The 15,434-nt window shown below is 32.6% G+C and overlaps 1 protein-coding gene and 1 long non-coding RNA gene across 3 annotated transcripts; both read right to left on the bottom strand.

Moving 5' to 3' along the window:
* Positions 1–994: 994 nt before the first annotated feature.
* LOC107954187 (zinc finger CCCH domain-containing protein 66) lies at positions 995–4,513 on the bottom strand. Its single transcript, XM_041097564.1, has 2 exons — positions 4,288–4,513; positions 995–3,541 (listed from the first exon to the last, which is right to left on the bottom strand). The coding sequence occupies exon 2, from the start codon at positions 3,521–3,523 to the stop codon at positions 1,409–1,411; it is 2,115 nt and encodes a 704-aa protein (XP_040953498.1). The 5' UTR covers positions 3,524–3,541; positions 4,288–4,513; the 3' UTR covers positions 995–1,408.
* Positions 4,514–8,865: 4,352 nt separating this feature from the next.
* LOC121219424 (uncharacterized) lies at positions 8,866–13,442 on the bottom strand. Of its 2 annotated transcripts, none has more exons than XR_005916148.1 (3): positions 13,327–13,442; positions 11,160–11,226; positions 8,866–9,119 (listed from the first exon to the last, which is right to left on the bottom strand). It is a non-coding gene; the product is annotated as an uncharacterized lncRNA (long non-coding RNA). The 2 variants fall into 2 exon arrangements; XR_005916149.1 differs by lacking the exon at positions 8,866–9,119 and adding an exon at positions 10,093–10,148 and having other exon boundaries at positions 13,327–13,430.
* Positions 13,443–15,434: the final 1,992 nt, after the last annotated feature.

Here is a 15,434-nt window from a genome sequence, read left to right as displayed (position 1 = left end):
AAGCTCTTGTCTCTTCGTCATTACACCATCCCTTCTGATGGTGCTAGGCCGTCAATAGTTCTTGCATGTTACACTGTAAAAGTTCATGTTGTTGCTTGTATACTTGTTGCTATTGTTGTTGGAATTCCTGAGATTGTCTAAACTTCTCTTGCAAATTCCAAAGTTTTTCTTGCAACTCAGAAAACTGGTGAGAGCTATTCTGGTTTTAAGTTGTAGTTTTCTGGTTCGGGGGCTGGTAACTAGGGTAAGCTTCGTAACATATTTGTTGTAAAGGATAATGTTGGGCATCCAGGTTGTATAGGTCGTAATAGTACAAGATATCCTCTTAGAAAGCCTACTTGTATTGCTTGAGGACTTGGTCATAAATTTTTTTTAAAAAAAGCATTAAACAAATAATTCTTTTATTTAAGGATAAATTGAGACTTAATGTGATGGTTAATAATTCTTTTATTCGTATTGCTTTCACAAGATGTAACAAATTTGATTGTGAGATTTATTTCTAATAATTCTTTTATTTTACGCACATTAAACATAATTTTGAGAAAACATTAAAAACCTCACGACACCAAAATAAAACAATCCCAAAGCAGGCAAATGCCGGCAGCAGCCTTTCTCTAATTTATTTGAACAAGACAAAAATGTTTTCATCATTTGATTTCTACATCTCCAAGAAACCTTAATGAATGTGGAGAAAATCAAGCTCTTTTTTTTTTTTTGCTAATGAGAAGCCAAAAGAATCTTTTTTTTTTTCATTCTTCCAGGTTTCTAGTGTCCATCCCACTCAATAAGAAAGCTATTTAAAAGATACAAGCATGCAGGATTGCCGTTTTAGAATCATGGAACCAATGAGCCACCCACCTTTTGAAATGCCCAAAGTAAGATGAAGCAATAACATTGTAAAGAGAAAAACAATGATTAAAGTGGGGAGGGACTCACATCCAAAGATCCATCCTTCTTCCCTAGAGGAAATGAGCAAATACAAAACCCCAACAAGTAAAAGAATAAGCAAGCACTTTTCACCGGAAATCTTATACACATATATATATTAAATAATGCAGAAGTTTGTGTTACATAAAATGTGCACATCCTCCAGAAATTGAAAGACAAAAAGGAACCCTCTTCTGCAAATCATGTTTCTACTTGGATGAGTATGGAACCCCATCCAACAAATGAACCAAATTTTGTGACAAAAAAAGAATAAAGAAGACATTATTCTTGAGAATCTAAGAGCAGTACTAGCAGAAACCTTCTCTTCTGCTCACCTTGTATTCTCTCCTAAGGGAGCAATCAACTTTTTCCCATCTCCATTTCATTCCAATTACAAACTCTCAACTCTTAACAAAAATGACCCGAAAAGAAAACTAGTTAATGGTTAACTTAGGAGCCACGTCGGGGGCTAGCTTTGCTTTTAGGCCACCATCTGCTCTTGCTCCGCATACAATTGCTCCATCCAGGCAGGGAGCATCTCCGCACCCCCAGAGCTAAGATGACACTGCTGCTGCTCATCCTCCAAACTCAACTGTCCAGAAGGAGTGTCCTTTGCCAGAGACTGTACCCGAGACACATCAGGCTCATCAGAACTTGATGGCATTGAGAGTACTGCATTTCCAAAATTGCTTCGGAACCCAAAAGAAGCAGATTTTCTCATCTTGTTTAGCTCTTCTCCTTGTATACCCCAGTCTAATCTGCCATCAGGGGAACCCCAATCTGAAAGGTTAGAAGGCACTGCATTTGCTGAAGAAGCTGGCGAAAATATCCCTGAATGACGATTCACACCAGTACGCTCAATAAAGCTCTGGCTTCGGTTTGCAAAGGCAGCTGACCTCGAACTTAAAAGTGTTGCTGCAGTTGGCCCAGAGGGATCAATCCCAAAGGATGGAGATGCCCTCACAGGAGAGGATGCTAGGTTGGTAGGGTAGCTAGCACGGAGCTGCTGGTTAATATTCTGACGCATCCGCAATCCAGTGGGAGATTGCAGCTGAGGAGCTGCAGCGTCAAGTGAATTTCCCTGTAATTGCGGCAAATTAATAGGATCAAGAGATCCAAAAATATCCTCAAGGCTAGTGGGCTTCACCCCTCCAAACCTATTTAATTCCCCATTTCGGTCACCAGAGGCAGAAAAGGCTGAAGCAGTAGACAAGGGATTGTTCCAGCTGGTTGGGGAGGAAATACCAGATATCTCATCAATTAGCTGCTTGTGCTGGTGGAGATGATGACTTTCCAACCCAAATAGTTCCATGTCTAAGTCCATATCCCGAGCACTTAACGCAGCTTTCAACCTACTACCAGGAAGCTGCAAAGTAGGAGGCAAGATGTTAGACTGATTTGGCCACATAGCTCCACCCATAGGAGAAGTGGCACCGGTAGGGGTCAAGGGTGGTGTTGATGTCGGAGGTATCATAATAGATGGAGAGCCAAGAGCAAGTGGGCTAATCGAACCCACATCTAAGGAGGAACCTGTAGCTGAATAAGATCTTGGGGAAGGCACTGCTGAACCTGTTGAAGCATACAACGGACGAAGCTCGTCGGGCTTGTGAGCAAAGAAGCAGACCCTCCTGGTGCAATTAGTCTCATCCTTGCATAAACGAGTTCGATATTGAGCAGGATGAAGCCAGCACTCAAAAATACCATGTGCATACTCACAATTATCACCCTGCCTGCAGGAACCCTTACGAAATTCAGGGCAAGGGACACAACTATAATGATATTTCCTAGGATCACGCCTCCTCGCGTTCTCCCCAGGATGAACAAAGGGGCACTCAGTCCAGTCATGGGAGTAAGCCCTGGAGCAAGGTTTGACCTTAAAAGTATACATCCGAAATTCATCTGTACCATATATTCCGTTCTTAATGTCTGGAAGAGTAAGATCGACTGGATATTCTTTCTTCTCAGTTCCTTCCTTCAAAGCCTGAGCCGTTGAATTTTGTTGCTGCTCTTGCCCTTCCATCTCATTTCCTACCTGAGCATGCAAACCCTCTATTTGACCAACACTTTCCTTTCCTTTCAACAAAGACCCCAACGTTTTCTTCTTGAAGCTAAAAGCTGAGTTGAAAGCTGGAGCAATCAAATCACCAGGCCGGTTTTCATTTGCATCAACAGAAGTGGTATCAGCAGAGGCGCCAAGCAAGATTTTGACAACCTCAGCTGACTCAAAGGAGCCACCAGCAGCAGCACAGTGGAGAGCCGTCGCCCCGTCAGAACCACAAGCCCTGTTAACATCAACACAGCCACTTTTGATAATATAATTGACCACATCTTTGCTCCCGAACATGGAAGCTACCAAAAGGGGTGTTCTTTCTTCAAACCCAAGTTTCTTTGATCCCATTCTCCTTCCATACCACAAGCTTGACTCATCAATGTCATAACCCTCTTCCTCAATAGCTCGTCTAAAGCCAATCAGATCATTTGAAGCCGACAACTCTAGCAAAATAGAAAACTTTTGAGGAAGCCCTTCTTCTTTATGAGACTCACCCTCCATCGTGAAACTAGTTTGAGCTTGTTTGCTCTTTGGACCACTGCACATTGAAAAATATTTTTCTTTCTGCAAAAATTGCAAACAAGGAGAAAACAAAAAGAAAAACACTCATCAACTCATCCAAAAAATTCAGAGCCTGAAATTGACATAAAAGGAGAGAAACAGAGCACACTAAAACCCCACAAATCATGAATTTAACGGAAAAAAAAACAAAGAGACATACATCATAAGTTTTCCTTAAACATTCAACTTTACAAATAAAGTTGAAATCCTTAAAAAACTAACCATTAAATTTCTAACAAATAAACTTATCCTAGAATTAAAACCAAAGCATATAGGTTGTCCTGGCAGAATGGGTAGAAAAGAAATTTACCAGTTTATATTTTATCAATCAAAATTCTAAAAGTACAATCTAAATATGATGGAAATCTTGTATTTCTTTTTAAATTTGGACAATGATTTATTTTGTGAGTAAATTTACTCAATTTATTCCCTTACCAGAAACACAAGAAAATCATTTTCGTTTCACTTTCACACTCTTATCTATCTTTCTAATTTTCTACTCTACCAAACACACCTATACAATTTTAACCAATTAAAGAACAGAAAAATCAGTTAAAAATACCAAAAGCTTCAATAAAAGTTAACTATAGATACAAGAACAATCAGGCAGAATTCCCAAACATAGTACTAACATAGAATAAGTAACTATCCCCAACAACCAAAACACTTGTTTCATTCTTTTTCCCACATTTTCTCACCAACCAAACAAACACAGACAGAGCACCAACATAAGAAAAGAGAATACATGCCTTTGATTTTTGAAACACAAATGCGATAACAAGATCAGAACCCAGAATGTGTCCTTAAGAAAAATGCAAGCTTGGTGCCTTCTAACTTCAAAGTTTCAAACCCGCATTAAAAAATGATAACAAAAAAAGAAAATAAAAAAACAAAGAAAGAAAGAGAAAAGAGAAAGACTTTTTGTTGATATTCCATTTTTATAAGAAGAGTCCAAAATATGAGCCCATCGCTCTTTCCTTTCATTTCCCTCTTTAAAAAGAAAGAAGAAAAGAAATCCCCAAATGCAAATGCAAATGCAAATGCAAATGGCAAATGAACTTTTTTAAAATGTTAAAATTTAAAAATTTAATATTTAATCAGATTATCCATAATTAATATTTTCTAAGACACAATAAAAAATATTTAAGAATTAATATAAAAAAGCATCTATCAGTTTTTACTAAAAACTTCATTATCTCATTAAAAATACATATAAATTAACCCTACTATTAATAAATACATAAACTTGCTAATTTGTTGGACATGCTAATTTACTTGTTTTTGCTAATTTTGTACATATAAATTAGCCGACTACTAAATTTTAGATAACTAGTTTAACGGTAAGATTTAGTAGTGTTACCTAATTAAATTAATAACTTTTCGAGGATTAAATTTTAATATATTAAAATAAATGGGCTATTTTTTAATTTTCAGAAAGTAGAAGAGTGAAATTAAAGATAGACCAAACGAAGGAAAAGTCAATGGAAATGACCCCACTGTTTAAAAAAGAGTGGGACCCAAATGAAAGTTAGGCACAGGCAAGGAAAAGAGAAGTAATCTAATCACGCACCCAAATTTAACGTCGTTTGCAATGTGAGCAAAGCATTGAATTTTAAATAGGTTAAAATGTCAAAAAAAAAAAGTTTTAATAAAATAATTAAAAATTATAATTAATAGAATCTGAAATAAACTTTTTTTTATTGAAATCTTCGACAAACCATTAAGTAATGATGAAAATAATTAAACATTGAAAAAAATTTATAACATGATGACATGAACACTTAATTGATTCTCAATTATTTAAAATAAAAATTATTATAATAATATAATAAATTTAAATATATATAAATTATAAAAAATTATTAACATAAAAAATTGTTAATATACTATAAAAATATGAAAAAAAAACTAGACATTATAGAAAATTATAAAAATATAGAAAATTTTATTGAATTTATAAGATATTATGAATATGTAACACCTTTCGTCCGACTCGGTCGCCGGGTCTGAGTTACAGGACGCTACATTCGTTGTTGGAGCAACAATAGTCAAATACACAACAAATAATCATTCACACGTGCAATTACGTGTCCATTACATTCAAATCATGTTAAACAATCAATTTCGAGTTTTAATCAAGCTTACGAAAGCTCTTTTATCAACCCGAACACGAAACAAGATCAAATTGGAAAGTTTTAAAAGTTCAGGGCTAACATCGTGATGTCATCTCTTCTATGTTGTGACGTTGCCAAAAACAGTATGTCACGTCTCAACTTCAGGCCACTCGATGTCGCGATGTCACATACTGTCAATCAATGTTGTGACGAGATAGGTTGGTCGTTAGGACGTGAACCTTGTGTTTGGTAAAAATGAACCATTTGATACCTATTTCATAGTTTCCAACAACAACTATTCAGTATGTTCATAAATCACCACATTTACTTAATTCAGAACTTACCAATCATGTTAAACAAGCTCAAACATTCAAATTCAACATCTTAACAACACATTCAACACTTATTCATCAATTAAACTTAAACATGTCTATGTCATTTTAACCTAACATTCAAGTCATGTAATTATCAATCCATACCTATACCTTATCAATTTGAAAGATACCATATCACCTTAACTTCATGCACTTATGACCATTTTATACATTAATGGCTTGTTGGCCTTAAACATAGAACAAATCAACCATTTATCATTCCATATCTCAAGCATGTCACTCAAAATATACCATTTCAACTAGGCATCACCATTTCCAAATCATGCATTTCTAATTCGCATACCAAGACCAATATTTAAACTCATCATATATCATATTCATCATAGACTTTTATACATTAAAGTTTACACCAAAAAACTTATATACATGCCACAACCCTAGACTCAAAATGACCAAATAGCTACCGAATTGGGGATAGTGTGAGCTTCGGAACGATTCGGCTTGACGTGTTCCACAAGGTGATGATCTACAAGGAAAAGAGAACAAATTAGGTAAGCATGTGAAATGCTTAGTAAGTTCATAGGAATTAAATAAAACTTACATTATCTTTCAATTAAATACAATAAGCTACCACACTTTGGCATAGTTTGACTAGACATGACAAATCAAAACATCAACAAGGTGAGCATTAGCTTAAAATCAAACTACATATAATACCACAAGTGCTCAATATGCCAAATCATGACACAATAGGTAACAAATTAAATTTCATACTCATTCAAAGGATATTACATTCATATACATATTAATGGCCTTACTCAAATCAATATCTCTTGCACTATTCATTCAACAACTCACCATTTGATAGTCAAGTTCATATCATTCCATTTCAATTTCTCGTTTCATATAAACTGTTTCACTCAATGGACCCTAGTAAACGGGCTCGGATACACAAGTATCTACACCACACCATTTTCTTATCCGAGCTAAATATATATATGTTAGGTTACCCGTCCGGGCTAAATCTTTAAAACGACATCAAGTTACTCGTCCGAGCTAGACCTATGTCACATATAATTGAGAATCTGTAATAAATGTTGGACCTTGGCAACATTTGTAATCAATCTGGTACAAGCGCGCAGAACACCCTATTGACATGCCAATCGTATCCTAACATTTAGTAAGTTCACACAGGCATCTATTACACATATAATCATCACTTTTTTATTTAGTCCAATTTTTACCTTTTATATCAATTCACAACCACTTTAATTTACAACCAAACATATATATAATTCAAATACATACAATCTAAGTTATAAATACCATATGAACTTACCTAATCAAAATACCAAACAAGTTAAACTTTCAGGGACTAATCAACAATTTTGGTTTTTCCTCAATTACTTCCAATTTGATCCAATTCTTGATTTATACAATTATTCCATTCAATTCATCAATACCCAACATTCATACATTATGCCATGACATGAATGAACCTAAATAATCTTATTTTTCGATACCCCTAAAATTTTACATATTATTCAATTTAGTCCTTAAATTTGAAATAACCATATCTTTTCATTTTGAGCCTCAGTTTGAGAACTAACTTCAATTATATTCATTAGAGACCCTCTACTATCTATTTATACTAAAATTTTACAAAAAAAAATATATTTTATTCACTTTAGTCCACATGTACAAAACTAATAATTAAACATTACAATCTAGTCCTTTTCATAATTTAAGCTTAAAATCTATCAATTTCATACCAATTTCTTCAAGAAATCAACAATGAAAACTTTCAAAAACTTTAACAGTTTTACAAATTGATACATGAGTTAGCTAAATCAAAAGCTCTCATGACCTCAAAATTTTAGCATTATTAATTTTCTTTATAATTTTCATATTACAACTTTTGTTAAAAATGATTTGCATTTTTATGTCAATTGCAATTTATTTAATTATTCCTAGAAATAAATATAATTTAAAAAACCACAAAATCATATTTGAAAATTTTAAAAATAAGGAATTAAAAGAAGGAAAATTAAAGAAGGAAATATAACACCCTAACCCGTATCCATCGACGGATCAGGGTTACAGAGCATTACCAAAATTTACAGAACAAATACAGTTAATTCATAACATTTATCATTCATATCTGAAATCATACATAATCAATCATATTGTCCCTCAAATGGACCCTCGAGACCCAAATTATGCATTAGAAACAAGTCGGGACTAAACCGAGAAATCAGGAAATTTTTCGCGAAATTTCAAAATTTTCCTTATGTGCAATGGACACACGCTCGTGTGGCCCACATGGCCAAGTGACACACCCGTGTCTCAGGCCGTGTGGGCATTCAATGTGAGACACACGACCGTGTTCCAGCCTGTGTCCAAATTAGGTTGCATACTGACTTAGTCACACGGCCTAGCCACACGCCCGTATGCTAGGCTGTGTGAGCCTACTGACTTGCATAATTAAGGTGCAGAGTTCACACGGCTGAGACACACACCCGTGTCTCTGCCCGTGTGAAAATACCTAAGCATTCTGTTTTAAAATTTTAAGATGCAAGTGACACACGACCGAAACACATGCCCATGTACTAGGCCGTGTGTCACACACGGCTGAGACACACACCCGTGTCTCTGCCCATGTGGACAAAGTAAGGCCATTTCCAAGCATTATTTCTCACCCAAACTTGTCTTCCACCTGCATCAACATTTTAACACATTCACCAACCAATTCAAGACATTCAAACCAAGCCAAAACCAAGTCTTAATCTTGACATTTTACACATACAACTAATGTACCCTTAGGCTTCCCAATAGACAATTTATTATTGTGTTATTCTAAAACTTATACTTACCTAGATACCAAATGCATATATACATAATCATATTCATAATTCAAACATGATAATACCATATGTATATATATCAAAACATGACCATTACAAGCCATTCCAATGGCTATTTACAACCAAAACATGTGTACGCCAACAATTAACCAATTTAACCTATACATGTCATTATATCCTAATTAAAGTTTGCTATTTATACCAACAAGAGCTGAAGGATAGTGTGATCTTGCTCCGACCCGCTCCAACCTTTACGAGCTTCCGAGTACTATAAAATAGAGAAAATAAAACAAAGTAAGCATTTAATGCTTAGTAAGTTCGTATAACGATAAAATGACTTACCATTCATATTCATTTAAAATAAGCATACAAAGTACATCCAAATCAAATTAATCAATAACCTAACACATATACATCCTCAAACAAGTTAGTCATATATTTCAAATGCATTTCAAGTAAGTAACAGAGATGAACTCATAGTATAAACATTTCCATGTATTTTCAGGTAGATACAATTATTAATTCATTCAGACCTTATCTTAACTTATATCAGGACTTTGCTCATTGAACCTTATGAAATATCGATAGACATCGGGTAGTACACATGAAGTGTACGAATCTGTAATTCGTCAATTCATATTCAAGAGTGTTTATAAGAACACTTAAACAGGAAACACTCTCTCGAGCCATATAACGGGAAGCTCATGTGAGCCATGTAAAGGGAAGCTTATAAGAGCCATATCAGGAAGCTCATGCGATCCAATATCGAGTAGCTCCGAAGAGCTATTAACAGGAAGCACCGGATAGCTTAATATCGAGAAGTCCAAGTGAGCCTTATTGGGAAGCTCACAAAGAGCCAATTAACGGGAAGCTCACAAAGAGCCATAATCAGGAAGCTCATAAGAGCTGTGGTGTGTCCACAACACATATAGGATCACAACCAATCGGGATGCTCCGAAGAGCTATTAACGGGAAACTCGCAAGAACCATATAACAGGAAGCTCGAGAGGGCTAATAAATGGACGCTCTTTCGAGCTGTGTTGTGTCCGCAACATATGCAGGACTACAACCAATATATGAAACTTGTATTTGTCGATTTTCATTTGTTCAAACGGAACTTAACATTTATCAGGCATTTTCGGGTATTTAATCAATTTTATATACATGGAAATTATACAATTCACATATATACCATTTAATTCAAACATATAAATGTACACAATTTAGTTACACGAACTTACCTCGACACTTGTTCGTTTACGAGAATCTACTAATCCGATACTGTAACACCCATAACCTGTATCCGTCGCCGGAATAAGGTTACAAGGCATTACCATATAAAACACGGCTCAAAATAGTCATATTACACATGCTTTAAAATCCCATCATTCGAAACATATATACCTCTTACTTATATCATTCAAAATCAAATTATAAGATGACTCATCACATTATAAATTCCATGCACATACACTAAGACATCCAAGCATATTTTACTTCTTAAGCTGAATATCAAATATATCAATTCATACTTCTATTCATGTGCATAAAACCAAACAATCCATATCGCTCGGCTTATTGTCCATTAGAAAATATAACATAATCAATTTCACCAAATAGTCAAGTTTAGCATATAAACATCTTAGCCACTAATGCATTTAACCTTATTAACTATGCACCACTTTTTTTTTTAAACTCAACTAATAAGTCATACATGCCTAACTTCCCATTTAAGTACAAAACATGTGTATGCTTTGCCATTCATCTTATCTTCTATTTGGCTAGCAAACTAACCATACAATTTACACTCAATTCGCATGCTAATTATTAAGCCTAAAATACATATAAAACCAATACATACTTTATTCACTTGACTAACATTAGCCATTTTCCAAGTACTTTAGCCATTCAAAACATGCCAATTTCATACAGTATAACTCATATCAAAATTTCATATACACACCCAATGCAAATATTTCATACTTACAATAATAAGTCAATTACCATAATCGATCATACCACTATGTAGACATATAACACATTTTGTAATTCAAGCATTAAAACCATTAGTCCTTTACATACCGAATTATCAAATAACTTATCAAAGACACACATATATATATCATTACGTCTTACCAAATTCATATACCAAGCATACCCCACGCCTTTACTATGACCAAAATTACTTAAACCTTGGATCATTAGCATTAGATCAAGCCATTTTCACATGGCTAAATATATATACAAAAACTAAATTAAAACTAGCCTATACATGCCACATAACGAAAAACTCAAAGCTTTAATTTACCAAAGCCATAATCGGATAGTGTGATCACGACTCCAACGTCTTCCAACCCGAGCAAGTCTTTAGAACTCTAAAAATATAAGAAAAACACACAGAGTAAGCTATTACAGCTTAATAAGTCATAAGCAAATAGACAACTTAACAACATTTAATTAGTTACAACAAAATCAAATCATGTTTTCAATATTCATATACATTTCCATAATCGAAAAATACATTTATCAAACACGTACTATACATCAAATCCATATTTAACCAAATACACATAAGTTTAACATTTGGCCGAATGTATATATATATCCAACAATTTCATGACAACCAATATATGTACATACTCACTAATCACAAAGATCCGAACGTTTATATGCTCATCAAATACATTGAAACAAATGTTCATATATTTATCCATTACATAAAACCAAAATCATATATATATATACCCAATGCATATAATCACTTAATTTAAACAGATTCACTGGCACTTCACCTGCTAGGCTTATAGCCTGATTCAGTTCACCGGTACTTAGCCCGCTAGGCTTATAGCCTGATTCAGTTCATCGGCACTTAGCCTGCTAGACGTAAAGTCCGAAACATTTCACCGGCAATTAATCTGATTGGTACTAAGCTTTAAAAAAAATCTCAATTCACAGAAGTTGTATCTCATATTTGTATATAGAATCCACATAAAATTCAGCTCAATAATTTATAAACTATATCTTTAAATAACATAGATGTATAAAGTTCAAACATCAATTCCAGCTCAATAATTTAATTATACATCCAAACCTATATATATATAACTTAATGCATTAATCTACTACTAATATCATATATTCGATCATCTTTTAATAATCCAACTAATAATTTCATACTTTCAATGCTATTCAAGAACTTTACATGAATATATACTTGTATATTAGCATAATCGAACCTCATGTAACCTTGTATAATTGTCATACCTAAATTCACTATAAAATCATATACGTGTATGTATACCTGTTCATTCAAATATAATATATATATAATTACCAACTCACATATACAAATATAAGTTACATATCTTAATCAAATCTAAGAGTTTATACATATATATTTATATACATATATTCGGACATAATGTACATATATATGTATATATCATACTTATCTTGGATTAAAACCAAGAATTCATACATATACAACATTCATACTTCCACTAAATTCAAAAACTATATATATATATGTATACATATGTATATATATTCGATCATTATGTATATAATTATAAATATATATACATACTCATACCTTTATCTAAATTCAAGGTTTATTCATTCTATTACATATATTTTTGAATCTATCATATACAAGTATAATTTCTTACCTAATTTCATTACAATAGATTTTCATATATATACATGCCTATCCGAATCTCACCTTTACTTATATAAAATTTAAACCTATAATTTAACTCATGAACTTATACAAGATTATACTTGTATATTTGAAACTATTAAATACTTATATAAAATTTATACTTATACTTCAAATTATAAACATTTAATTACAACTCATCAAGTATACAATCGATATACATGTATAAATATTGATTTATTAACTTTTAAATTGCTAATAGACTTACCTCGGATATCGACGAACATAGTCGACTACTTTCGACTTTCCCCGATCTAATTCCGTTTTCTTCTATTCTTGATCTAAATAAGTTCAAATTTAACTAATTTAACCACATATTCATTTAATTAAATCCAAAAACACATAAATGGGAAAATTACACTTTTGCCCCTAACATTTCACATTTTTCACAAATTAGTCCCTATTTCACAAAAAATACAAAATAAACAAACTTTCCTTGCACAATAGCTTGGCCGAATATGCACTAAGCTCATATAAATCCATGCATGTCATTTATTTCATATTTTAGTTCCTCAATTTATTATTTTTACAATTTAGCCTTAATTACTCAAAATCATCAAAAATTCAATTTCAACATATATATATATCCATTTCATATATTTTATTTTCTATCATTAAACAACAAAATTACAAGCTTTCAACAATGGCAAAACACAAAATCATCATCAAATTCAAAAATTTAAGCATGGGTCGAGTAGTATTCGAAACAACGATCTCAAAAACATAAAAATCATCAAAAACCGAAACCGAAACATACCTTAATTTGCTTGAGCAAGGGCCGAATACCTAGCTTGGTTTTCTTATTTTCTTTCTCTTTTCATTCGGCACAAAGATAATGAATATGGCCACTTTCTTATGTTTTGTTTTTATTATAATAACATTATAATATATAAATTATTATTATAACCTTTATAAATAATATAAAAACTATATATTTTAAACATAATGCCGTCCACTATCTTTTCAATGGTCAAATTGCAACATAAAACCCCCATAATTAAAGAACAACCACTATTCGGCCCTTTTTGAAATAACCACTAAATTTTCATTTTACGCAATTTAATCCTTTTATTTAATCGGACATTCAAACGACAACATTAAAGCACGAAATTTTCACACAAGTAAATTCATACATAATAAACACAGAAAATAATTTTAAATTTTTTTTCTAACTCGGATTCGTGGTCCCGAAACTACTATTTCGACTAGGTTCAAAATCGGGCTGTTACAGATACTTTTTGTTTTCCTCGATCCAATTCTGTACTAGGTCTATCCGAATCTATACGAGTAAATTTAACTAAATTTAATACAATTCATATTCAATTCAATCCAATTCATGTTTTAGAAAAAAGTACCATTTTGCCCCTATACTTTTAATTAATTCCAATTTCGTCCCTAGGCTCCGAAAATGAAATTCATGCAATTTAATCATTATTCCAAGCCTAGCTGAATTTTTCATATAACAATATCAGTCCATGTATTTCATAAAAATAAAAAAAATTCCATGAATTTTATATCTTTTCAAGTTAGTCCCAAAATCACAATTTCATGAAAATTTCCTTTACAAAAGTTGTTTATCTATCAACAACCTTTCATTTTCTACCATAAATTTCAAAATTTCAGCATACTCATCCATAGAAAAATTTTAATACTTTGATAACTTTGCAAATTGATCCCCAAAATAACTAAATTAGGTTATTACGATTTCGGAAATATAAAAATGACTAAAAACAGGACAAGAATTCATACCTAATTGAGCCAAAACAACTTGCTTGAATTCAACACCCAAAAATTAGGGTTTCTATGTTTTTCAATTGGGAAAGATGATATAAAATGATGATATTAGATATTTATTTTAATTATTATCTTTTATTTATTTACTTTCCAATTTAGTCTTTTTCTTTTCTTGAATTTCCATGGGTGAGTCATTATAATTATCGAACTCCTCTTAATGGTCTAAATTCCATATAAATACCTCAAATTTTGAATTCCATAACTATTTGATCCTTCTAGCTATTAGAATTCAACTTTTACATTTCATGCAATTTGGCCCTTACTAACAATTAAACATGAAATCGGTAAAATTTTTTTAACGAAATTTTCATACGTCATTCCTATCATAATGCAGACCATGCAATAATATTAAAATAAATTTTCTTTCTAACTCAGATTTGTGGTCTCGAAACCACTATTTCGATTTCACTGAAAACGGACTGTTACAGGAAAAATCAAAGAAGAAAGAATGGGCTTATTGTATTGTATTTGATCTAGAGGAAGCATGAGTGTGTTGAATACAATTCCTTGCCCAAAGAGTGTTTGAATATGAAAATAAGATATAGAATTAAACCAAATCAGCTTCAAAAAGGAGTAAAGTAAATAAAAATAAAATAAATAGAAAGAAAATAAGGATAGAATAGCCCTGTGGAACGCTTTGATAACTTGTATTCAAGAATGCCAATGATCTGACTTGGATCCCTACAAAACCTTTAAAATAATGAATCCTAAAAAGTTAATAATTAGGCTTGAAACTTGAAGATTTACACTCCTCGAAAGATTTTGAATGTAACGAATTTTAAAAATAAACAAGAGAAGAATCACTCAACTCTCAAAGAAAACTTTCTTCATGCAAAGTAAATGAAAACTTCTACTTTTATTCAATTGTGCCCAATACAACTAGAAAACCTCTTTTATACGTTCATTTAAATGACAAGTAAAATATACCACTAAATTGAGCGTATTTAGGATGAAAAAAATGTTGAAAGTTTAGTTGTAGCTCTTGAGGATATGTGCTCAAGCAATTCTATGAGAGTAATATTTTACTACTGAGTAGTAGGATTTCTTCTCCCTCAAGTTTTGGGGTTGGGA

The sequence above is a fragment of the Gossypium hirsutum genome, chromosome D07, assembly GCF_007990345.1.
Source record: "Gossypium hirsutum isolate 1008001.06 chromosome D07, Gossypium_hirsutum_v2.1, whole genome shotgun sequence".
NCBI classification, from domain to species: Eukaryota; Viridiplantae; Streptophyta; class Magnoliopsida; order Malvales; family Malvaceae; genus Gossypium; species Gossypium hirsutum.
Note: the sequence above shows the minus strand (reverse complement) of the source record. Positions and strands in the feature narration are given on the sequence as shown.